General features: G+C 36.9%; 1 protein-coding gene across 3 annotated transcripts in view; it reads left to right on the top strand.

The window, feature by feature from the left end:
- Positions 1-840: 840 nt before the first annotated feature.
- Positions 841-27,288, top strand: part of ADGB (androglobin) — a 182,801-nt gene continuing 156,353 nt past the window's right edge. For all 3 annotated transcript variants that reach the window (XM_079146817.1, XM_079146816.1, XM_079146815.1), the window contains exons 1-5: positions 841-969; positions 16,745-16,907; positions 20,210-20,302; positions 23,238-23,309; positions 23,928-24,137. In XM_079146817.1, coding sequence (XP_079002943.1) covers positions 896-969; positions 16,745-16,907; positions 20,210-20,302; positions 23,238-23,309; positions 23,928-24,137 — 612 coding nt within the window. In that variant the 5' untranslated portion in view covers positions 841-895. The remainder of the gene's footprint in view (positions 970-16,744; positions 16,908-20,209; positions 20,303-23,237; positions 23,310-23,927; positions 24,138-27,288) is intronic.

The raw sequence follows: 27,288 nt of genomic DNA, 5'->3' as shown, positions 1-27,288 counted from the left end.
TGTTATCTGTGAGAGTGGCCTCTATTTTTCTGTTTTCATTGTGTGCTTAATGTTTTACATGCATCTTATTTATCCTCAGAACAGAACTATGAATTAGGTATTAGTATCTCCTATTTACAAACTGGTAAACTGAGGCCCAAAGGGAAGGATTAGCTGAGACACGAATAAGCCCCAGTCTCAACAGGTCTTAGTTTACTTGGATCTGTGTCGTCAGACCCCACAGTCTTTTCTAGAAAGTCAATCAAGGGCCCCTTGATTCCATGGCTTGGATTTATTCTTTCATATGAACAGCCAAGACACCTGCTTGGTTATCATACACATAGTCATCTACCCTTATGCGACTAGGGGTGACATGACCTTGTCCTCCCTGTAGGGAACACACCCCCTACGCCCACTGGATTCATTTTTTAATCCACAGTAGTTTGTAAACCATGGGCAAATTGGGTGTGCCCTTACTGTCTCCTTGGGAATTATTGAAGGAACTTCTTACGTTAGCCAAGAAAAGACCTGGTGGGACTCAAATGATATCCACTGAATAATAATATTCAAACAGCTGAACATCCCAGAGCGTCCACGTGCGTCTGAAGTTCCGAAGAGCAAAGCCGGGCAGAGTCCGCCCAGCAGAACTCCTGTTAATCAAAGCTGCCATCAATCCAACTGCCTCCTGCCCTGGCACTCCGATTGCTCCCCACACACCAACCCCCGGGTTGCACCTGGGGGTGGGGACCCGAGCTCTGGGACTGGAGTTAGGCTTGCCCCGGGCTGCCAGCCCGCGCCCGCCGGGCAGGCTCTGGACGCGCCGCCGTCTCCTGGCAACCCAGACGCTACGCGTGTCCCGGCTCCCAGCGGCTTCGCACTCAGAGCCCAGCCCCGCCTGCCGGGTTCCTACTCCGCCATGACCTCCAAACAAACCAAAAAGAAAGAGGTGCATCGGATCAACTCGGCGCACGGATCGGATAAGTCTAAAGAGTAAGGAGCTCCGCCGGCCCTTCGGCCCCTGCCCAGCTGGGCTGGAGCTGCCTCCCCGCAGCGAACCGCCAGGGCGCGGGTCAGCCGTGGTCTCCGCTGCTCCCCGCGCTGGAGGCCAGAAGCTCCGGCTCCCCCTGCGGAGTCGAGCCACTTCCTGGTCTTCTTTGGGAAGATCCCTGTCCTTCTGACCCCTTCCCAGCCTTCCCCTACATCGCGTCCCACTCAAGCAGTTCAAAAGTTGTGGCTTCCTTACAGAAGGGGCCAGACTTCCAGCAAAGGCAGCGTCTGCCTGGACCCAATAATGAGAGAGAAGCCTTTCATTTTAATGGTGATCCCCTACTTTGTCTCAGATGGAATCAGACATAAAGTGACTTCAGAAAGTTAAGATAGTACAGGCACACAGTTTGAGTTACTAACGTTCACTCTGAGAAGAACAAGCTCATGGAATCTTTATGATGCTCCTTTCTCCCGGGTTGGGATTTGTGTCTTTCTTCTTTGGTCTTTTTCCCTTGGTGATATCTGGTTATCAATAGCATAAATTAATAACTAATATAATAATTAATATTAAACAGTATGCTATGGTTTAAATGTATATAATTCCTAGTACATTTCAGCTTTGAGAGAATTCCAATGGCCTGACCCTACTCCAATGGGAGTAGTGCCTGTAGTGCCTGTAGGGGGTGGGTAGTAAACTGTTTTCTTATGGCTTACATGCTTCTCTAGCCATCTCCTTCCCTTCCTAAAGAATCCCATATGGGGCTTCTGTTCACTGATCCCTAATTCCTAATTTAAACTCTTTCACTTTGAGGACTCTTTTCCTAGACTCATTCCAACATCTGTGATTCTCCACTCCTAGACAGATTCCACCTATCTGGCAGATGATACATTCATGTTATTAGCTTAAATTTCAAATAGTATGTTACTTATGTAAGTGATTTTAACATGATTGTTTTATTTCTGTGTACCTGTACAAGTTGGATCATTCCAATGTTGTGTAATGGCTTCAATTCTTATAGGTTCAAGGCCTACAAAGTCCTGAAGGATCAGGTCTCTATTCCTTCTTTAATCTAACTTTTGTCCACTTAAGATGAACTAGCCTTTTCTGTACTTTTGGAAACACCTCAGGCTTATTCTCACACCAGGGCCTTTGCACTGGCAGCTTCTGCTGATGGAAAGCTCTTTCTTCCAGATCTCCATATGGTTTCTCCCTTACTCGTTTCACATGTTTGCCTACCTGTCATTTTCTCCTTCTTTGAACACCTGATTTAAAATTGCAACTCCTACTTTGTTGCTAAAACCAAAAACACTCCTTTTCTTCCTTCACTGTTTAATTTTTTCTATTGATTTTTTGTTTTTCCTCCTTTAACATACTGTATATTTTACCTTTTAAAAATTACGCATTTTTTCACTTGTCTTCCTAATAGATGTAGGTCTCATAAAGGCAGGATTTTTATTTTTTTTCTATTTTATACACTGTCAAATCCTTAATGCCTAGAGTAGTTCTTGGGTCATACTAATGTTTATTAAACGAGTGAAAAATTGCATGCATGATAGTGATTGACTAAGAGATTGTAAGAGTATTGCATAGAGAACTTTGAATACACCGAAGAAAAAATAGCTTGTGAATGATGATTATAATTAATGCATGGTGAAGGCTCACAGCTCCTTAGGAGCTAAGGGAAATCTTTGACCTTAAAGAGTTTATATTCTGAAAGAGAGCAAATTGTTGACTCCCATAAAGAAAGTGATAAAATCAGATGCTACAAAATACATTACCTGGCCTGGCTCCTTGAGGTTGTAGCTCAAGGTAGAGATAGAGCCCTTGCTGTTAAGACACTGACTCTTCCTTTGCCAGGACTTCCTGTTTCTTTTTGACATGATAATGCATTTCTCACATGTTTCTCTCTTCCAGAAAAATCTGAATTGAATTTTATCATATGTTTTTATTTATGAAATGGAAGAAAAAGGATTGACTAGACTTTGCTACAAACTACTAAGCACTAAATACCAAGTCAGATTTTACAGTAGCATGGAATGATAGGATGAAGAGTTCACTGTAAATCAGGTCACTGTAAATCTGAGTTTTATGGAAGAAGTAATCAGAGATACCAGGCAGAATCATAGGAGACAAACAAAGTGCCACCTGCTATGAGGCACCGGGGTCAAAGTCCAGCAAAACCCCAGTGTGATTGTCATTTGAGATACACTGGGGAGATTTAAAGTAAATTTTTATATTGCCTTATCACACCTTTGGTTACACATCCAATAAAAGCAACCCACTCTAACTCACCCTGGATAAGGAAATAAGAAAAAAAGTTTTCAGAGTCTTGGAAATAGCCATCCCATAACATTTTATTCTCCTAGAGCTGCCTTCTGCTACATCTCTTTTTTTGCCCTAACACGATGTGTCAGTCTTGGTCAAAGGCCATGTCTGACTTCTATCTACTAGCACATGATAAGCTCTTCCGTTTATTAAATGAGCTCATAGTTTAGTTACCTACCTACCTTGGTTTTCATTCCTTTCAAATTCGATTGAAATCCAAGTCTTCTTCCCTTTCCTATTTGTTCAGCTATTGGCACAGTTCAAAAAACAAGCTGTTACAACAAATTCAGCATAATTATCTATGACTTAAATTCATAAATCAATGTGACACTGAATCAGCAACAAAAATCATACCAGGTTACCAAGTTCCAGTTTTTACATTAGATTCAGTTATTGTTATTATTATTTTTTTTAATCTCTACTTCTTTGTACTACACAGAATGAAGTCTCTCTTTGCTTTTGTAGTCTTGGACACCTCATTTTATATTCTGACATTTGTTTTCTATCTTTAATGAAGAGGGTATAATTAAAATGGCTTTCACCACACACTTGTTTTATTTTTCCTTCTGCTCTGAACTTCCATGATTCTACAGATTTTTAAAAAACTACTGAGTCCATAATAAAGGCAAATTGTTACGGTAAAAGGTTTAATATCTTTACTTAATTGGTTTTTCTGAGTTGTAATATTTTTGTAGTGGGGATTGAACTCAGCGGCACTCGACCACTGAACCTACTCTGACCCCATCCCTATTTTGTATTTTATTTAGAGACAGGGTTTCACTGAGTTGCTTAGAGACCCACTTTTGCTGAGGCTGGCTTTGAACTCGAGATCCTACTGCCTCAGACTCCTGAGCCACTGGGATTACAGGCATATGCCATTGCGCCCTGCTAGTTGTAACTTTTTAACATAATGAATTTTATCATAATTTTTACCATTCCTGTCACAAGATGTTACTCTTGTTCCCTCTACCCATTTTAGTTTGAGGTGTTTTAGTTGAGCAGCTTGAACAACTAACACTGATTTCTCCCAGTTGTAAAGGCTGAAGTCCAAGATCAGGGCACAGCCTGGTTGGGTTCTAGTGAGGACCTTCTTCTTAGTTCACATGTGACTGTCCTTGTTTTGCACCTTCACGAGGTAGAAAAGGAGGGAGGGCTAATTCTCACCTCTTCTTATAAGGACGCTAGTCACATCATGGTAGTCTCATAATTATGACCTAATTACCTCCCAAAGGACCCATATCTCAATACTATCCCGTTGTAACTTCAGGTTTCAACATATGAATTTGTGGGATCCTGGACACTCAGTTGTAATGATATCTAGTAATAACTTGCAATTATAAACACATTTAAATGAATTGATTTGAGATCTTATTGATTTAATAACTAATAGGTAGTGCAAAGATTCTTTAATTAGTTAGATATCTGTAGAAGGATTTGTAGTGATATCAGGACAAAATTTTATCTTCTTGGAGTATTAAATAGAAGCCTTTATAGATCACAGATAGGCTATCAGACGCAAAAGAAGGCATGCGATTTAAGTATTAAAAGTTAGTAGAAGTCCAATAAAAAGTAGGGAAATGATATTAGAAGTATTAATACACACCTTTATACACTACAATATCTGGCACGTTAATGGGCAATTTGAGATTGGAACACAATATGGCATTTATAGGTTGCAAATTTTGTCTCACTTCTAATAGTTCATTCAAACCAAGATGGAAAAACAAATAATCCATTCAACTAACAAGAACTGTGTAGACTTCTAGATTAGGAGTGATGATGAAATATCCTTAAATCCCTTTCCAAAACAGAATTGAAATACCTTTTTTAATCTTCAAGTGAATCTATCTTTATAAACATCTAAATGTTGTAGAACTTTTGAAAAAAACTAACATCTGTCTATATGAAATTGAAGACAGGACTATTGCAAAAGCTGAATTATGATAACAATATGAAAGCAACATGAAATAAATATAAACTCACTGCATATTCAGTGAGTTCTTAACCTGAGGTTCAAGAGAACGGGTTCAGTGAAACCATGCAGCAAGATTAGTAAGAGGTATGATCCTCTGCCTGCAGAGATCAGAAAAGAAACCTCCCAAAGAAAGCAACACAGAGTAGGGATGTGCCCTGCATAGCTCCAGGGCTACTCCTTAGAATCCACGTGGAAAGGCGGAGGTAGGAGAAGGGACCCTGGAGAAAGCGTACACTGAGCTTTGTGATTTCCCCAGTTGACCTTCGTGGACCTCAACCATTCAGGTCAATTAACAAATTTAAGAGGTTGATTTCATTGATAGAAACTTCCCCAGAGGGAACTCTATGTAGATTTCCCAACCATTTAATGAGGATATCTCACGCCTAAGTCACCAGTGAACCCTGAAGAGTAAGGAATTGCGAAACATGGTGACTTTTATCAAAGGATCTGTAAACTGGGCTGGGGTTTGGGATGGTAAGATTCAAGCAGAAGTAACTAGAAAATATATGGTGATATCACAATTTTTGGTGTGGCCCAGGGAAGGGCATATTAGAAATCACAGGTGTCAGCATGGGGTTAGGTGAAGGAAATCATGAGACTCCCCCCATGAGGCAGTGCGAGCTAGAGGAGAGGAAGTTGCTTCCTACTGGAGCTGCTTCTCCAAACCCCGAGCAGCCACTGGACAGTGAGATGTGCTCCTTGCTGGATGGAAGGTGTATGAACTGACCCAGGTGCTGGCACATCAAGGATCTAAAGCGAGGGTACAGTAGAAGGAGTGGGACAGATGGAAGAACTCAAACTCTACATAGTGGAGAAGCAAATGACTATAAATAACTGAACAATGATTTGTGAGGTTTAATGCCATAATTACATGGAACTGGTGCTGGATTAATAATCAAGGTAGCAAGAAAAGGCAATGGTCTGAGAGAGTGGGGCATACCCCATTCTGGGCACTCCTGAGACTGAGAAACACAGTAAAAGAGGGTTGGGTTTGCAGGACTGGAAGCCGATTGTGGTTGAAGACTGCAGAGGCCAAGGTTCCAGTCTGCAGTGGCAGTGTAATGTGGTGGTGATGTCATCTTGTCCAAAAAGAAAAGGAAAAAACAAAATGTGTGTCAATGAGATTCAAGGACAGATTTTTGAATGCCTCACCTAACTCATTTGTGTTCTCCTGGGGGGCTGGCAGAGTGTGTATTTAACAAATGCACCTATGAGTCGAACTGGAACCCTGGCCTGGCAGCCAGGCATAAATCCCCCTGAGCTGGAGGGTGAGACCCTGAGAAGCAGAGGGAAGAAGTCTGGTCACAGGCATCCCAGCTACTTGGTGCATTATGGTTTTAGATACATGTCACTAGCAAATTTTCATAAAACACTCAGCCCAAAAGCCCTAATCTTAACAGTGTCTACCTTTAGTTCTCCCAGTGAAATAATCTTCATCTGAGCTTTGATAGAGTAATTCATTCGAAATCGACATTGTCTGTGAATCATCTCTGGCAATAAAACTTAAAAAAATTTTTTTTAATTGCCCAGATTTTAGTTTGCTTAGTTTTGAGACAGAAGCAGATTTAAGTTTGCTCTGTGGCATTATTGGAGGTGTAGAAGAAATTAGATTGAAAAGATTTACGTTTACAAACTGGTGGAATTAGTTCCTCATTGTTAACTAAAAACAATAAAATCTATGCTTTGACACTCAGAGCATGATTGCTAATGCTTCCAGATGAGCAGGCCCATAGTGGCTCCATGCAAAGGGAATGTTTAAAAACAAGTAATTGATTTTCATGTTACTTTGACATTTCTAGGCCATGGATTATTTAAATCAAGGAATTAATTTAAATAATCTGAAATAAACTTATTCTGCCACTAAATGTGAGATAAAATGACTAAACACTGTATCAAGGGAAGATTAAAAATATATGTTTCACAAATTTGTATAACATGAAGGATTGGACGAAATATTACCAATCTCTCTCATGTTCACCCTTGACAAAGAAGGCATACATGTGTTATCATGACATCCCAAAGAAGTACCCAAATAGGCGCTTTGAAATTTTATTGTGAACCTTCCTTCCCAAGGAAGGTCCAAGCTAATGAATTTCATTTTTTGTGGCTAATTTATATGAGTGAACGAACTAAATTAACACATGGTATATTTTTAAAATAAATAAACACTTAGAATTTGTTTTATTTTGTTTATTGGTGTCAAAATAAATGTCATACTTCAAATATTTTATTTTTCTTCCATTCTTCTGATTAATATCAGAATTCTATATGTTACTTCAGTTAAGTTCTCAAAAGATCACCAGTGTGCCCTTTCTGCCACCAAATCCTCCACTCCCAGTCTCCAGTCCAGGATCCTGTTTTCCACCCACAGCTTCTCTGGAGAGGCTTCAGGGGCCAGATCAACCCAAAGCTGCCCCTGGGCTCTTCATTTTCAGTCATTCTGCAGCATTTGTGTTTGAGTGACACAACTCCAAGAGAACCACTTTTTTGAGTTGAGGGGGTGGGTACTCAGGGGCACCGTCTATTGACTCCAAGGCAAGAGCGTTGTCAGGTTAGTCATGAATGAAAAATGCTACATGTCATCAAACCCTTGTGGATGTACAAGCAAAGGAAAAGAAAGAAGGGAGGACTGTGACTGTTTTGCCTGATTTTGTTCCAGAAATGCAGTGAGAGTTTAACCAGGAAAGGTTAAGGTCAAGGGTAAGTCTGTGTACTGCACAAACTGTCAGCAGGACACTTCTGCATTCGATTGTAATGAAAAAGGCAGAGAATAAATTAGACACTTAAGACAAAGTTACAGGTTTGCTCTACCTTGGGCTAAGGTCTAGGAAGAATTTAAGACTAATTGGCACCACAAAGAATTAAGTTATGAGGAAAACAGTTGGGTTTGTGTAAAAACAGGTTGGTTTGGGCCTGTTCATGCAGGAGCCTGTGGGTCCTACAGACCTGTTCCCTTCCTGGATTCTGACTGAGTCTTTAGGAATGCTGTCTTGTGGATTTGCACACCATGCATAGTGTTTGCTCTTCATAAATCTCAGCTTTGCTGCTGAAGGTGTCATACCTGCGAAATGGCAGAAACTGAAAATCCTAGTGACCTGTGTACTTGACTTGGGACCAGAGCAGTGTAGCAGCCTGTGGGCTGCTCTCCTGGTTCTCCTCTTAGCCATCTCTAAGAGGGCTCAGACAATCCCAGGGAAACACACAGAACTGCAGTTCAGTCTCCCCTTTCTTGCTCTTCTCTGGAGTACTCTGGTTTCTCCCATCAGCCCCATCTTGGTTTCTCCCTCCACACCCCAAAGGAAGTCATTCTCCAATGGCCTGACTTAGAATCTCTCTTTACTTCCTTTTATCATCTGAAACAATGATTCCTGATTTAATACAACTAAATTAACATCTGTGATCCTTGTCACAAAATGAAGCTCCTGTGTAAGTAGAAAAGTCCACTGGGGTGTGTCCTCCTACTCCAAATCAAACCTGACAAGTGGAGGCCATCCTCTCCTCTCCCAGATGTGTGCACACTAGTGAATGTTATCACCAACTTCCAGTCACCTTAACTCAGAGATCGGTCCCCTCTGACCCCTCCCTCTCCTTTACCCTTCACATCCAGCTGTTTTACTTGTGCTAATTCTTCTTGACTCCCATTCATTTTCTTCCCTGACCTCCTCTAGCTGAGGCCCTTATTAATGCCAGGTAGAACCACAGAGAAAACATTCAAATCCCCTTGCCATTAGTCAAGTTTGTTCTTACCCAATTTACTTTCTGTGCAATGCTATTTAGTAACCTCCTCACTCTACCAAAAGGCTGGTAGGATGGTCTTGCTTAAACAAAACAAAACAAAACAAAAGTAGAGTGAAGGAAGGAAAGAAAAGAGAAGTAGAGGCACAGGGAGGCCGATGTGGGGTGGGGGGAGAGAGTAAGAGTGCCTCCGTTTCAGCTCCCTCCTCCCCCTGCATGGGCCCAACACTAATGTGCTACCATTCTGCCACCTGTCCTCTTCTGCACCTCTTCCCATCCCCTCCTCTGTGTTTATAGTGGCTTTCACACCACCCAATCTTTCCCTGTTGATGGCACTATCTCCCCTTCTCTGTGCCAATAAATCGCTTTGTTTTTAACTTTGTTAAAACACTCTTAACTTTTGCCCTTGCATTTTGGCTATTGCCTGTATTTATTCTCACGAAATTTTAATTGTTTGAGAATTGAAACTGAAACCTGTTAAATCTCTGCATTCACTCCAGCTCAATGTATGGGGAAAAAATGGATAAATGTTGAATTTTCAAACTGAATGTCTAGTTAAATAATTTTGGCAAAAATGAAGGGAAAGAAGGTTTTAAATATTTTTGATTAAAAAAAAAGACTTTCCATTTGCGGTTTGTTTCCATAAGTATTTGATTTTCTGAAGCATATAGCTAAGAATGCCCTTAGCCCAAATAAGTCAATTGTGTAATTCTGTTCATATTCAGATTCCTTCAGGGTATTTTGACACAACTTCCTTAGGGAAGCACATTGATTGCATGTTGCCTGAGTCTACTGCCTCCCACTAAAATCATGTCCTTGCACTGAACAGCTTGCTCTAAGAAAACAATGGCAACATTCCAGATCTTTGTTTTATTGGAATTTTAGTATCTTTACAGTGAGCAGCTTCCATAAAATAATCTAATTAAAGCAGATATATGAATGTGTCTGTGTCCCTGTAAACCAGATTCAGTTGGGTTCTTCTTACTATTATTAATGCTTAAAAGTCTCCAATGGCTGTATACATTGGAATAGCCAAAGTTTTCCTTGAAGAAAGTTTTTCAAGGAATTTTTATTGTGTTATATAATCTTGTTAATTGACTAATGAATTTTTTAAAAAAATCATTTTGTTTTTTTTGCAAAGTATGTGGTTAATGAATATTTTTAAGTTTCAAAAAGTTATTTTTTAGGATTTTATTAATAATAGGATTATATACATTATACATATATAATATATATACATATGTATGCATTTTTATTGTTTTGGTACTGGGGATTGAACTCAGGGGTGCTCCACCACTAAGCCACATCCCCAACCCTATTTTGTATTTTATTTAGAGACAGGGTCTCACCGAGTTGTTTAGTGCTCTACTTTTGCTAAGGCTGGCTTTGAATTTATCATCCTCCTACTTCAGCCTCTTGAGTCACTGGAATTACAGTTGTGTGCCACCGAGCCCAGGGCCTATTTTAATAAACTTAATTATTACACATAAAGACAACTTTGACTTTCTTCCAATTCCAAATTATGCACTATTTTTGAAAATAGTGCATATGAAGGAGAGAAGATGTAGACAAAATATATCCTATGGAGTATTACTTGGAAATCAAGTATATAATACTGTATAGATTTAAATTTAATCATATATTATGAATCCATAATGAGATAATATTGCTGTCACAAGGTTATGTTTGGAATTTCCTTAATGCATCTTTTAAAATTCCAGGTTCCTCTCCTTTCTTTCTTTTCCCTCCCCTCCCTAACACACCCCCTACCATGTACATACCTGGGTTGTGAGTGGGTTAAAAATCAGCTGTCCCTATGTGCATGTGAGCCTCGTTTTAACTCTCTTTTCTGTTCCTTTGATGTGTTTGTCTTAATGCCACCATCTTACCATCTCAATTAATGCCATTAATGTCGCTTTACTAATGAGCATCCAACACAGATATTGTTTAGTCTTTCAATATGTGTCTTTTTATTCAAAGTGGTTTTGCTTATTCAGGATTATTTATTCAGGAAAGTGGCACCTTGCCTGTTATACCATAATCTACAGGGGCAGCGGTGCCTGTCTTGGTTCAAATCTTGGAGTATATGAACCTCTCTAACGACCTGCTCCTTCGTAAAGTCTATTTAATCTCCCAACATTTGGAAGGAAACTATAGCTTCTTTTCCAGGACATATCTGTAGACAATAAAGTTTGGCCTGCCACTGTTCAAATCCATTTCCTAGTATATACCTGTGGACTACGCTGTTTTAGACCCCAACTCAACAAGTTCTTTCTGTGACCACTCCACCCATGTTTTCCAGTGATTCTCAGTCATGATCATTTGCTTCCTTTGTGCTCAGTCTCTTTCTCCAGAAGCACACCCATCACACTTAAAGTTTATCCTCTGGGAATCAGCCTTTTACCTAGCTATACAAATTTTGTTCCTCCCTTCAACCATTGGTTTATTGTGGAACATCCCATATGGGCCATTTGGAATATATAGATTTTATATTATAAACATTTCTTGCTGCTTTTAATAAAGTGTTTTTAAAAATAATATTTCCACCACATTATTATATTTATCTTTGAAATCTTTTATCCAACTTGTAAGTTTAATGAATTGAATCATTCACTAATTGAGTATATTGCTGGATGAATAAAGTAGCTTTGGATAACCAATTTTCAGTGCTGCACATTTAGATTTTCTAAAGCTTGGCAATATTTATTTTCCAAGATTCTGAGTTCCTAAATATTCTTTGATTGCTTTGTGATTACAAATTATCTTATTCATCAATTATCAGAATTGATGAGACCAGGAATAATGTACTCTGAATATTTAGAGGCTCCCAAGTATGCCAGGGCACTTGGGACATTCTGCCAGCAGACTTCAAAGGCAGTGCCTGTTCTGAGTTTCAAAAGCAACATTGTGCGTGGTCATATGCGGGGCATAATTCATTTGACGTTGGGCTGTATTCACACATTGTTTGTGTTGTGTGCATAACACTGCAGGTGATCTATTGGACTGATTTGACACCTCTAATCAGATTCTTTTAAGTATTATTCTGTGGAAACACCTTTGATGTGTTCCCAGGAAAGCAGGCCAGTTAGTGATAAGGGGAACAACTCCGGAGAGGGAGCCGGAACATTTACTTAAACTTAACAGAATGAAAGGGGAAGCAAAACAATTTTAGTGGAGCCGTTACTTCTTAAAAAATTAGATGATCCTTTAAAAAAAAAAATAGGTTTTAAGATTTTGAGTTTCCTGAATGAGGTAATTTTACCATGGTTTTTTAGGGATACAAAATCACCAATTTCTTTTTATCTGTAGGTATATCCCAGCCCTCAATAAAATGAAGATTTTATAATGTCTTGAGTTTTCTGTTAATAATATGAAGAAGTTAAATTCTTCGTTTTCAGTTATTCTAGTCATCTTTGCCTCATATATTCTTATATGTGACTTAGGAATTCTCCTCAACAATGTCTATGTTCTCATACTTTCTTTTCCAGCAAGATAATAGATTGAGACTTAAAAAAAAACAACCATGATACCTCTAAGTGCCTTTATAAAGAGTAAGACTCTTCAGGATCCAGGAATGAGGAGGGAGTTGAAGATCAGAGTCTTTTGAGCAAAGCCCCCTTGGCCTTAAGGAACTGGAATATTTTATTTTTACACTGTCAGTCACAGTCCTGAGCCCGGATGAGGAAAGGGAGTGGTCGAACCGCAGAGGAAGGCATGGCTTTGGGAGAGTTTAAATTCCTGTAGGGAACAGGAAACTCCGAAGAAAGAGAAAGTCATCTTTTCTCTGCCTGAGGTCAGGCTGAAACAACAACAAAGTCACGCTTAAGGAATGAAGTCTCTGCCCCTGGGACTTGTAGGATGAAATCTGCTTTTCTAGTGTTTCCGTAGCCCTGGTTGCCTTATTCATCGGAATTGCCAAAGGAAGAAAACTCAATACTATATTGAAAGAACATACTCTCAACACAGGATGACCTCAGTGGAAGGAGCCAGGAGGAGAAGAAAATCCCGAGAAAGACAAACATATAACAAATACACAAAAGAGAGGCTGAAGGCACAAGAAACAAGAAAACCAAGTGTTAGAAATTTAAGATGATAGAAAAATAATCTGTAATATAACAATTATGTATATATATATGATTTATGAGGACATTCAAATCCCAGGATCTACACTCTGTATTAGTCAATTGATGCTAGCTAGCTACAATATCGAACACCTGCCAAACCTCAGTAATTTAGTGCAACAAGGATATTTATCAGTCATTGCAGAGTCTGAAGGATGTGCAGTGGTGACTTTGCATTTCCTGAATGAGGTTCCTAGCTCTTCCCAACTGTGGTGTAACCATCTTTTAAGGTGTCCTCGTAGCATCGGGCAGGGAGAGAGCGACAGAATGTCTGAGAAGCCTGAAGGAGGAATGCAGCGCATGTACCCACATCCTATTTGCCAACACACCATTGCACATTATCAGCCCAACTGTAAAAGAAACAGAAACAGGATTAGTGAGCATCTGGTCAGTCTCTACCTGCATACCAAAATTTAAAACAATTCTATTTAGGAAATGTACAAGTAAGGAAATAAAAGACATTCCTTTTATTTCACATGAAAAGCAGACTGATTTCTTGGTTTGTTCAGGCACTGTTCTAACTTGCTAAAGATAAAGGAGATTAACAAAAACTCCAAAGTTCCTACCACCGTGGAATGTACAAATCCTGCCCCAGGAGACACACAATAAGCTCATGAATAAAGGATTCAGGAGAGAGTTGTCAGGTGCCATAAAAATGAAGCAATAGGAGAGGACAGGAGAGGAGAGCATTACTGTAATATCAGGGAAGTCCTTCTCCCAGCCCCCACCTCTGGGAGAGATAATTCAAGTATCTTGCTGCTAAATTCAACATTTATTATCTCACATTTCTTGATCAATTAGTAGTATTTGATTCTGTTGCTTATTCCCTCATTAAAAAAAAAATTGCTGCTTCACTTGATTTTCAAGGCATTACCTTTTGCTATGCTTTACCATATTAGTTTCCTGTTGCTGCTGTAATAAAATACAACAAGCTTAGTGGCTTAAAATCACACATATTTATTGTCTACGAACTTTGAAGGTTAGAAATCCAAAGTGAGTCTTGCTGAGCTAGCCACAAGTTTTCAGAAGTGCTGTGTTCTTTCCTGGAGGCTCAAGAAGAATTCCTTTCTTTTCTTCTCCAGCATCTAGAACTTGCCTGCTTGCCCTGACCCGTGGGGAACTTGTTTTACCTCCACAACCAGCAATTTTGATTCAGACCATTCTTTAGGAGTCACTTCCCCCCAGACCTCTTCTGTCTCCTTATTCCACATTTTATAACCTTTGGAATGACATTGGACCCATCCAGATACTCCAGAATAACCTCCTCATCTCAAGATACTTAATCTCACTGCAAACTCCATTTCACCACGGAAGATCATGGAGCTTTGGGGTCCAGGGAAGAGGATATGGGGGAGGAATCATTACTCACTAACTGCTTTTTTCCTTAGTTTTCTAAGTTGTTTCCTCCTTATCTTTTCTGACAGAGTACCAAGGCAGACACACAGCTGTGCAAATTGCTGAACTATTGAAATATTTTTATGTGAATTGATAAGTAGCCTTAACATTAACCTTTCTAATAACTCTAAGCCCCAGACGTTTCTGCCTCTTGTTCTGGGTCCTTGACCACCCCAAGGTCTTTACATCCCTGTCTCTGTACACCTTAAAGAATAAAAGTCTGGCATAGTTGAAGGTTTTGAAGACCAGTGTGGTGGTCAGGGTCCATTTAGATCAGTCAATGCTCAATCCAGTTGGGTGTTGGGAACAGCATCCCTGGGAATACCTCTTAATTAAGAAGTCATTTCAGTGATATCATTCAAGACTTTAAATTCCATCTAAATGCTGCTGATTCACTTTTAGTCCAGTTTCTTTTTCTTCCAGTCTTCAGAATCTGAAATCTAACTACCTATGCCATACATGCATGTATGTTTTAAGCTGCTTTATCCCCCAGATTGATTTGGTCCCTCCCATAGTCTCCTACCTTCTTGCTCTACCATAAGAATATACTATTTCCTTACCTTCTCTGCAGTCACCAATCTGGTCTAGACCACCATTAGCTCTTCTTGTTTCAAAACCTTCTGAGCAGTCTCCCTTGTCTCAGGAATAATTCCCCAAATTTAGTCATACCATGTTGTCCCCTTACTCAATCCCACTTTGACCACCTGTCTTGCTCTTCCCAGTTTCAGATGACATTTAACATCTTCACGTTTCCCGTTGGCTCTCTGAAGTCACAACCTTTCCCCTCCCCTTTTGATCACCTTTCAACCCTGCTGATCTCCAACTTATTCTTACAATAAGCTAGCATGCTCTTTGCTTCTGGAAGACTCTTCTGTGATGTTTCTACTTGCTGTTTCCTGCATCTGAAACATTCTCCCTATAAATAGCCACATAACTTGATCCATCACTTCTTTTAATCATTTACTTAAAACTTACCTTGTTATAGATCCTTTCCTTTACCATTTCAAAAAGCACATTCCGTAGTTCTTAATTTTCTCTCTCCTGTTTTATATTTGCCTGAGCAGTTTTCACCTTTAAAATAATGTGAAGTATCTTACTCTGTGCTACTTATTTTTCTGTCTAGAACTCATAAGAATGTGACTTTATTTTTTTTTCAACTGCTTATCCTAGGATCCGAAGCAGCATTCTAGACTCATGAATAGTTTAAAACCTTCAGAAATTAAGTAAGATTCCTATTTTTTATTTAAAATGAACAATAATGAAGAAAAATAATACTCAAGGTTTAGAGAAATAAAAACTGTAAGATACTAATGGTGACTATAGAAAACAGGTCCAATTTTTTTATAGAATATTGGCCAAAATATATCATAAAATTTGAATTTGCATATACTTTGGGACAGTAAAATACTTCAGTAAAGTTCATCCTAAGGAAATCATTGAGACTATATGCAAAGATTTAACAAGGATGATCACCTTTTTAAATAACCTTGTTTGTAAAAATGAGTATTTTATAAAATCAAAGCCCCCAAATTTCCAAATATGGAAGCTCAGTTAAACAAAATATGGTATATTATGCAATATACAATAGAATATGCAGTCATTAAATTACTACTTTGATAAGCATTTATGGACATGGGGAAAATATAATAATATACTGATAAGTAGAACAGTCTATAAAAATAAAATGCAGGATAATTTTAATTTGGAATAAAAATGTGTATCCTATATACTGGTCTGATAGGATAGATAGCAGCTATTAACAACAGTGTCTAGGGTAGGGTGGCTATGTTTTTACTTCCCTGATTTGTATTTTGTAGTTTTCTTTTAAAATAATGATCACATAGTACATTTACAATGGGAGAAATCAAAATTATGTTTGAACTGATACTTCCAAAGTTGTTACTATTATGAGTAAAGTATTTTTTGAAGTATGAATTATATTTGAATATCCTTATGTGTTTAGGATAACATACAAGGTTCTATTCATGTCTGGTTTTGAGTGTCTTACATTAACAAGCAGGGACTCATGCTAAAAATTTGCTTCTAGAATAATCTCTTTGGGGTCACTTCAGTTATAGAATTCTAATATATAGAAGCTGTCTGATTGACAAAGGTATTTAACATAGTCTGCTGACAGGATAATTAAATGCATGTCATGCAATTAGTTCAATATTTTTATCTTGAAGATTTTAATTGAAACTAATCACCTCCCACCCTTCTCTTTAGGCTGTACACTTTTGGCAGCAATGTACTATCTAGTTCTAGTGAACAAAAGAAGGGGAAATTTCCCATCTGGCCAGAGTGGAGTGAAATTGATGTCAATGCAGAAAAGTGGGATGCAGGCAAAGGTGGAAAGGAAAAAGATAAGGCAGGCAAAAGCCCAGTACTGGTAAGTAGGCTTAACAGTGACTAGACCCCCTTTTGGTTTTTAATTTTATAATGGAATAAGTTTTGTTAACAGGAAAGTGTGTTCATTCTTCTTCTCCACAGTCTCCCTTCCAAAGGGAAATGTGGTCTTTATCTTCCTGACCTCCCCTATCACCTTATCTTTCCAAACCTTAGTCTTGAGCTTAGGTGAATCACATTTGGATAAATGAGAAGAATGAGATATATCAGAGTCCTAATGAAATAATACAGGGGAATTAAGAGAGAGAGAGAAAGAGAGAGAGTGCAATCTAGGCAATAGAACCAGAAACCAGGCACCTAGAGAGGGTGGTTTCAAATAATGAGAATTTGCAGCACAGTAGATTTTAGGAAAGAGGGTTTTAAAGAGATGTTATGGGGAGATAAGAACTGGAGAAGAACTCAGAATCCCCTCCTGATACCTGGATCTGAGCTGTTCTTTGTTTATTTTGAGTTTGGAACTTTGTGGAGTTTCTCCATTTTCCAACTATATAAATTTAGATTCTTTTGTCTATTTAAAAATTTATATTCAATTACTAAAGACTTCTGTAGATCTGGGTTGCATCTAAACTATGACTTGGTTATTTGGTGAGACAATTCATTAAAAAATATCTGTGGAACACAATAAAAATTTTAAAACTAACAAAATTGCCAAAATGGCTAGACTGAGCTATCATATCTTTATTTGCATAGATAATTCTAAAGTGGTCAATATTAGCATTTAAATTTTATTTATGATAGATAGAATCACAAACTGCATGATTCATATGAGTGATTATTTTTTCCACAAAGGATATTTGTTAAAAATATATAATTACTGACTGTTAGCACCTGCAGAACAATTTCCAAATTAGCAACTTGTGTGGGAATAGTCTTTGTACCATACCTAAAGTCACTGTGGAATTTTGAGAAGAACAGGGTCTTTGAACCTCTCAATTTAAATGTAAACTGTTCTGTGTATTTTTAGCAACAATTCACAACTTATGGGGATGGTGTGTGTCTGTGTGTCAGTGCTGACTTGTGCACAGGTAGCTTCCAGAATTTACATCATAGAGAATAGATTGTGAAAATCCTTAGTTGAGCAATTGAGCTCTAGAAAAGACCTAACGTCAGTTGTTCCAAAATACAGAGAAACAACATGAAGAAGCGAGTAAGCAGTATTTGAAAACTTCAACATTGGATATAAAAATAACTTGTCTCCCTCAGATGGCTTGTAGATCTCTGGAAGTTTGGGTATCAACTTCCAGGGTTTAATAGTGTTATTAAAGCAAGGACAAGTCTTTTAGAACACTTTGTGGGGGTGGGGCAGAGCATTAAGAATGGAGCAGTAGTAAGTATGCTGGAAACTTGATGTCTGTTTCATTTGGGGACAGCGTATGTGAATGAGGGGACTGAACATCAGACCCCACAGTAGGTACTATGTGGCCAATAGTACCAATCCCGAGACCTGGTGTTTGGTAACTAGGTCAAATTCATCTTGTACTCTACCTGCCAAAAGGAAAAAAAAAAAAAAAAATCCTCCTCTCTGGAAGAAAGTATCATTACCTAGAGCCTATATTTAGTTTTATATCCAGTATATATCATTTAATCAAAAATTACCAGGCATGAAGAGAGAAAAAAAAAAGCATGTAGCTGAAAAACAACAGGAAAAATCAGATAATAGAAACTGATCCACAGGTGGCTTTGAATGCCAGAGAGAGTATTTTAAAATAACTAAATTAATTAAAAAGGAAGCAAATCATAGTATGGGAAACCCAGGAGTCTGCAGCTGCTCTGGGAAACCTCATTCAGTTTTCCTAAGACTCTTTCTTTGGGCGTTTTTGGCCAGATGTTGACGTGCCCTGGTTCTCCTTCAAATTTTTCCAGTGTCTTAAAGGTGGCAATAAGCCACATGTTCCAGGTAAACATATGTACTTATATTGTCTGATGACGAGTCAACACCTTCAAATATAATCCATTTCTTAGGTCACACCAGTCTTACGGTAAAAATATGATCACTAAGAAAATCACAAAGCAGTTCATTTGTTCCTATCCTAATTAGGTGAAATATAGTTGCCCTTTCTTCCATGCTGATATTCCTCAAGTGTTTTGCTCTTAATTCTAGCACGTTTCATGTTGTTTTTTGTAAGGATTTATTTTCCCCAGTACCTTCTGAGCTCTAAGAACTTTTACATAGTAGCTACCTGAAGTATTTCTTACCTACTGGACTGCTAGGATTTGAGAATTGACATATTAATATCATTCTTTTTCCAGAAATAAGGATTCAAATAATTAATGAATTAATTGCTTTATTAGACACAGAAATTTAAGTTCACAACAATCTGTAATCTGCACATGAATGTTTATAGAGACTTTATTTGTAGTAGTCAATAAACAACCTAGATGACCTTTATGTGGTAAACAAATATCTATGCTGGGACATATTAATCAGCAACAAAGAAGAATAAACTATTAATGCATGCAACAGATTGTTCTGATCAATCTGTAGGTAATCGTGATGAGAGAGGGAACAAGCCACTGCAAGAGACTTCATGCTCTATGATTCTATCTATATAACAATGGGAAAAAAATGTTTTCCAGTCATTAAGGATGAAGCACAAGGTGTGAAGTGGGAAGCTTGGTGTAGCTATAAAAGGCATAGTAAGGATCCTTGTGGTCATGAACCTCTTCTAGGACTTGACTGTGTCAAGGTCAATATCCTGGTTTTGATACTATACGATACAATTTTGCAGGATGTTACTTTTGGAGAAATTGGATGAAAATGGTTCAGGAACTCTTTGTATTATTGCATACAACTGCACTCTATATAAGTCACTATTTCAAAGGAGCAAGGTTAATTATAATAATTAATAATCAAAAGTCAAGTCAAAGGTTCAAGTTTCATATAACCTTATTTATGTTTCCAGTAGCTGACAATTAAGGAAACATTTTTGGTCTTTCTCAAGTAAAATTAAATTGTTTTCAGTGGAAAGTTTAGCCATACCTGACTCATTCAAAATAATTTTCCCACCGTATCTAATTTATATTCCAAAGCAGTTTGTGCTTGTTTGAGCTACTTCCTCTACAATCAACCTGCTCCTCAGTGATCAAGCTTCTGTTAATGATATGCAGAATTATTAAATCCTCCAAATATTCCAGGAACTAGCTCTGAGAACAAACACACAAATTTTGTTATATATCCTTAATTATTAATCAAATCTATGTACTTATTTGTTTTTATCAAGATTGAGTTGTTTTTATATCAATAAATCCACATGGAAGAAAAGTTTAATTTATATTTTTATATAGCATTTTTTTGAAGACCCTGAAGGAAAGATTGAATTACCACCATCATTGAAAATTTATTCTTGGAAACGTCCACAAGATTTTATAGTGAGTCGGGTAAGAAATATTTTTACTCTTAAACGAAATACTTATTAACTACAGGAATACAATATCCAAGTTATAAAAATTTGCTTTTTAAAAAATAACTTAGAGGAATTTTTCCTGTGGCATAGAGTAAGAAAAAATAATTGGGGGATTTAAATTAGAAATCAATGTTTATCAGTGTAGTTTAATATGTTTTTGTACTGATTTCTAAGAAATTACTTGAGAGGCAGGAGTTTTCTACTTCTATCCAAAATGACAACTGATTGCTTAAATGTTATGCGAAGTTATTCCTTAATTTCTGATGCACAGATTTTCTTCTTTCTGTTGCTTAGCACAAACTCACATGGCATGGAGGTCTGCTTTCTCTAGTGTTAATTAGCATTAATTTTCCAGTCCAAGAGGCTTGCACTTGAATTCCTCTATTTCAGGGATTCTGGAAGCATTTTCCAAAGGTCGCTTCATTTCTGGACTTACCCACTTGAATCATAGTGATTGGGACATCATCTGAGAAACCATCATTTTAAGCAGCACTTAGATACTTTAAAATTTAGACACACTACCCTAACTTCTTAATAGCTATGTTAGTTTGAGTGTAACATTTTGTTTCCAGGGTTTTAATTATCACTAATGCCTTCTTTCCTTGTTGAATTTGGTATTATTTTCACTTAATGCATAGAAAGCCAGTAGGTAAATTATCCAGTCCTAACCAAATGGTTGTAATGGAGCTGACTCTTCTGTACATTTTCAGAATCTATTGAATCTCTCTCTCTGCAGAAAGCAATTTTATTCCTAAAAGAACTAGCTTTCACCAGCACTGATACCAATGCAATAGCATTTATCCACCATACTAGCTGATGTAACTGGAAACACCCTAATTAAAAAAGACATTAAAACAAGAAGAAAGGGCACATCCCAGTCCATCAAAATGTGCTTAATGCCTTCTAAGACATTTTAAATAAAACAAATCAAATATACACAGGCATGCTTTTACGTCCATTTTAACATTAGATAACACTAATAGGAAGAATATAAATTCTGTGATGTCAATATAATATAGTTGATAGTGATATGCTATTAATAGTCTGCTAATAATAGTATACTAATAATAATATTCATAAATATATAGTATATTATATAATAATGTTATTATATGTTCATGGCTTACTTTTCATGCAAATAAAAGATGAATTTCAGGAGGTGAGGCTCTTATGAATTTGAATAAGTAGAAAAGTTTTATGAACTATCCCTTTCTTTTTTTAGTATACCTTAGTTCTGAGAGATACACTGGTAATTGAAAAAGTCCCCCCCTTGTGCATGGCACATCCAGCACTTTATCACAATGCTGCTATCCTCTCTGTACCTCTCTTCGAGACTCCCTCTGCGCAGACTCCTCTTGATCCATCATGCTGGAATGTGGACCAGATCAGCCAGAACTGAAAGTCTGGCTAAGTAGGAAAGTTTTAGAATAGGGGCTTTCAAGCTTCATTATCTTTATCGACAGTGATAACTACCTTTTACCTTTTATATTGACACTCATTAAATGTATGTATGTATGTATGTAAAGTTGACACAAACATTTCACAAAGCAATAATGATCTTCTTATATAAGGATACTCTATTTTATCTTCTCTCCTTCTGCAATCCTGTTTCCCTAAGCTGATTTCATGAATCACTAAATAATTGCAAACCACACTTAATAAAATACAGAACATACCACAGAACTCTCTAAGGAAAAGACGAAATCAAAGGACATGATTTAAGTCAGAGAGAAGTTATGTTTTTAAGATCTTTAAATCCTGGCTTTAAGGTAACAGGGTTGACAAGGGTCATTCCAACCAAAAGAATTAATTAGTAAGCTGTGATCACAGAGTGACTGATCAGATCCACTTAGATTTTAGCACTAGAAGTTAGTGACCCAGACCCTTGAGCACTGATCATGTTGAGCACTAAGAGATGTCCTGAGGGTTTCTCTTGCCCCAATACAGGTAGAGGGAATAGGGTTGCTGGAATACCACGGGAGACACTTTTGCACTAATATTTCTTATCTTTCGTGAAGTCAGTGCCCACTTTTAGTCTGTTGACAGGTGACTCTTATGTCTAAGGTTTCAATATTTAAGTATCTAGTATCTGTAATCATTTTACTACACATTGGTATTTGCTGGATGTTTTAGAAACATTCCAGCATAGTGAGTCAAACCACAATAAACTATGTTTATGGTTTATGATTAGAAGAATTAATCCAGGTCTTCAAAATAGCTTTAGGTAATTTTGTTCCAACACACAAAAAATATTTAATTGACTTTTTAAGATGCTAGGTGTACAGGTGATTGAGGATAAAATATTACATTACCTCCCATAAAAATCTGATTCTGTAATCAAAATCATTTGCATGTTAATTTGTCATGTTAAATATATAAACCTTAAAGTGAATTATAATTCACTTAAATGTTCTAAGTAACATTTCCCTATTTTATTGTTTTGTTAGTTACTCCAGTTAAATAATGACCATCAAATTTATTTTAAAATGTGATAGAATTTAAAGTTGGACAAGATTTTAAAAAACTGTCACAGCTAATATTTTTCAACCAAAATGAAGATATTTTTCCAGCTACCAGATGTTAACTAAGCTTCAGGTTTAACTTGACTGGTTAATTTAAATTTCAAAACACTTTTTAAACTCTCTCTCTGTGTATGCAGCTCGGTTTATCTGCATATATAATATATTATAATATTATACTTGTATATTGAAATACTTTATCCATATTACATTGAATTAATGTCACCTACAGCTCTGAGGATTATTGTAGGGGGAAAAGTGCTTATTTGTGTTTTTTCTCATTTCTTTGAGAGAAATGAAATTAGTTGTGGCCTATTTCATTAGGTTGTGTTTTCTTTGTGTGTGTGTTTTTTAATGGAGTAATATCTATGCATGTATTTTTTATTTCAGGCTCCCGTAGTTGTGAAAAATGAAATCACATTTGACTTGTTTTCAGCAAATGAGCATTTGCTCTGCAGTGAGGTATGTAGGAGAGCACTGACTGAAGACCTTCCAGAAAGCAGAGTCCAGTTTTCCCTTCCCCACCTTTCAGTTTTGCAGTAACTCAGAATTGGGTTGTTTTTTTTTTAAACATTTTTTGAAATATATTTCGAAGTATACTTAGCTGTAGCTAACAATTAAAAATCATATGTCTTCATGGCATAAAATTTGATGAATTGATGTACGTATACAATGTAGAATATCTATCACCAAGAAAATTAATATATCCATCATCCTGCATATTATTGTGTGTGTGTGTTGAGAACAAGTAAAATCTACTATCTTATCTCACTTATTTGTAAAAACCATTAGTGCTCTCAGATGAATTCAATCTCTCACTTTCACACATCCACACAAGCTGAATGAACGTCAATGGCAAATGGAGGTCTGTTTTATTAGATATTAGTTCATATTGTGACTGTATTTCCTGAAGACAAAAGCAAGACCTATGATTTTATTTGGTGGGTGAAAAATAAAAATGTGGAATGAATTTTAATATCATTAATTGAAGTTTTTTTTTTTTTTTACTGTATTTCCCTCTACATTACATAACGTACCATCGAAAAATAGCCAAATAACATGAATGTTGTTTGTTTCTAGCTGATGAGGTGGATTATCAGTGAAATCTATGCAGTGTGGAAGATATTCAATGGAGGGCTTTTGAGCAATTATTTTAAAGGAACTCCAGGAGAACCTCCTCTTCTCCTATGGAAACCCTGGGAACACATATACTCCCTATGCAAGGCTGTGAAGGGTCATATGCCTTTGTTCAATAGCTATGGAAAGTATGTTGTGAGACTATACTGGATGGTAAGTTCAAGTTAATATGCAATAAAATTCATGACTCTTTCATGTTGAAATATATTTTTCAAGCCAGAACATAAGGCTGTGAAAAAAAAAATATTTAGACCACTTTGGAAATCTCAGTCTGATCCAATCATTTAGCCCATCTCATTAGGTCTATCTTAGCTCTATAGGGCTAGGATTGCAGCAGTCAGAGTAAATCCAGTGTCTTCCTCTGGTCCCTCACCAAACTCACCCAATGAGTCTCCCCTTCCCTGTTGTTTAACCTCTTGATGTTTTCCTACCGTCTTACCTGTTTCTTCCTGGAGATGGGTTTTCCTTGCCTGTCTTGTTACGGAATTTCTCCTTCCCCTTTCCTGTGTTCTCCTGAAGTGTTTGCCTTTATGTCTTCACTGGGGTAAAGCAACCTTTCAGGACCTCTCTTCATGACATTCAAAATTCTGATTTCACACCAGAATGTTATTTTTCCATCAAAGTATTCCATTATTTCCAATTGGATTGTAAGCACATCACAAGAAGTTCTTTGACATCAGCCAGATAAAAACTGTATTGAGCAGCAATAAGAACAGGGTCAGAAAAGAAAGATCAGTTTTCTCTCTTCTTTCACTGGCAGTGATAGTACTGATATGGAGGCACAGAGCATTTTATCAAATGCTTTCCAAGTGAGTACTTTTTGGCTCCCTAAAAGAAGCAATTCAGCCCTTCCTCTCTACTTGGAAGGAACGCAGATTGTTGTTGGTGGCTTTTCTCTGAACATGTCTGTGTTTCTGATAAACAGAGAAAAAAGAGACATTGGCATAATTTTCCCCAGTTGCCATCAATATATTTATATGAATATATGTTAGCTTGTATTTTTGTTGACCTTATGCTTTCTAAACACAATATAGTTGTAGAATTCAGGGATTCTTAAACTGGGATGCAGAAAACTCCCAGCACCTACAGCACTTCTGCTACTTCATAACCTCCTGCTTTCCATGTACCACGTCTGGCCTCAAAAGTTCATCTGGTGGGAAGAACCCGGATGCTGCTCTTTAAATCAATTCTCAGTGACATTTGTGTTTATTAAATTCGAGGAACAATGTTTCCAAGGTATAAACTATGGCAGTCTTTTGCTATCATTCGATTACTATCTTTCAAAAAGCAAATGCTATACTAATATTTAATTATTATGATTATACATGCTTTTAGTAAAGCAAATTCAAAAACTATTAAAATGTTCAAGGCAGGAAAAGAGAGTTCCCTGTAATTTTATCCTACTTAGACAGTAAGTCAACAATTCACCTAAACCCTCCTGAACTTTCCTCTATTCTTATAAACTTATATAAATGTATTATATATAATTTATAGCAGTAAGTTCATATAATACTTATTGTTATGTAAACCATTCTTTTTTTCTAGGCATGAGCATTTCAATGCTGATATATTTTGATGTATATTATAATCCACACTATGATGTATAAATAAGTAAATGCATTTTGCTAAATTTATATAATTGAAGGTTATAACCAGTGTTTTATCAATACAAACAAGGCTATAAAAGAGCATTTTTATGTATACATGTTTTGCCCACTTATATGAATTTTTTTCTAGGATTCCTGCATGTGGAATTATTTCATTAAGAAAATGCAAATTGTTAATTTTGATAAGCATATTCAAGTTAGGCTTATATTTTATTTATAGATCATTTACATTTGACATAATTGTGATTTGTCTACCATTTTATTATCTGCTTATGATTTTTCTTATTTTATTTGCACTTATGAATTCTTTATCCATTTTTGTATCTTCAACACGATTCTTGAATGTTCTTTAGGATTCCATTTTGAATTGCTTATGTAATCATAAAGCTTTTAGTGTATCTCTTCATACATTTGTTTTCTAGTGTTGCCCTAGGAATTAAAATATATGTGCATAGCTTATCATATTCCACTAACATTAACATTTTATTACTTCAATTGGAAAGTAGATACTTTACTGCCATTTTTGACTCTCTACACATCTCCCTTCTAATATAGTTTTCATAAAGGTGTCATACATATGTATATTTAAATTAAATCTATACAATTTAATTTGCTATACTTTAAGGAAGCAACAAATCAATGTGTAATATCAGCAGATCAAAAATCTTACCATGAAAATAGTTATAGGTCTAGTCAAATCATGTTTAAAAAATGTATGCAATGCTAAATATCCATCCCTGTATGTTTTTGATTCATTTAAATATACTGTTCAGTAGTGCTTAATAATCAAAGCATTCTTAACAGAAAAATGTTACCTTTGATCATCTATGAGCAGGTGTTATTTGTTGAAGTGGTCTGGATTAACATTTTATCGTGGCTTAAAACTTTTCCTTTATAGGAATCCTGATCCCTTAAAAAATTCTTTAAAATTGAAGTGTAGGAAGGGAACATCTATTGCTGCTTTTTTATTGTGGTAAAATAAACATAAAGTAAAATTTAATGTTTTAGTCACGTAAGTGTACCATTCAGAGACATTAAGTATTTTCACAATGTTGTACCACCATCACCACTACCTATTCCAGAAATTGCATCATCCCAAGCAGAAATTCTCTGCTCATTACGGTAATTTCCCATTCTCCTCCCCTGCACCAGCCCTTAGCAACCTCTTTCTATCGGCATAAATTTTCCTTTTCTAGTTACCTTAAATACAATGTCCTCTTGCACCTTGCTTATTTCTCTGTGAATTCTTATTGGTCAGTTCATTTGATATTAGAAGGAAGGTGACTCGCCCCTGCCTTTGACCCTGACTAACACTACATAATTTCTTAAGGAAGAAAGAAAAAGAACCACTAGATAAAGCAACATGAAATTCAGGGTGGTGAGTGTTATATTTGTAAAAGGTGTTTTTTATCCTATCACTCCTATGTACCTGAGAAAACCGTGCTATCTTGAATCATTGTTCTCATGTCATCTCATTTCCATACTTCCGAGTGTGGCACTTCCCTTTCTGTCCCAGAGCATAATATATTCTATGTTGTTTGCATGTGTCCCTTCCCCACTAGTTTATAAGTAATTAATGGTAATTGATCATGTGTTATGCACATTTTGGGATGTACAATGCTTGACACACTGGGCAAAATATTTGCTGAGACAGGAATGAGTTCATAATAAAATTTAGCACACAAAACTAAAATTTA

This window comes from Sciurus vulgaris (genome assembly GCF_902686455.1).
Source record: "Sciurus vulgaris genome assembly, chromosome: 7".
Taxonomy (NCBI): domain Eukaryota; kingdom Metazoa; phylum Chordata; class Mammalia; order Rodentia; family Sciuridae; genus Sciurus; species Sciurus vulgaris.
The sequence above is the reverse complement of the archived record's forward strand: the minus strand, read 5'-3'. Positions and strand labels throughout refer to the sequence as shown.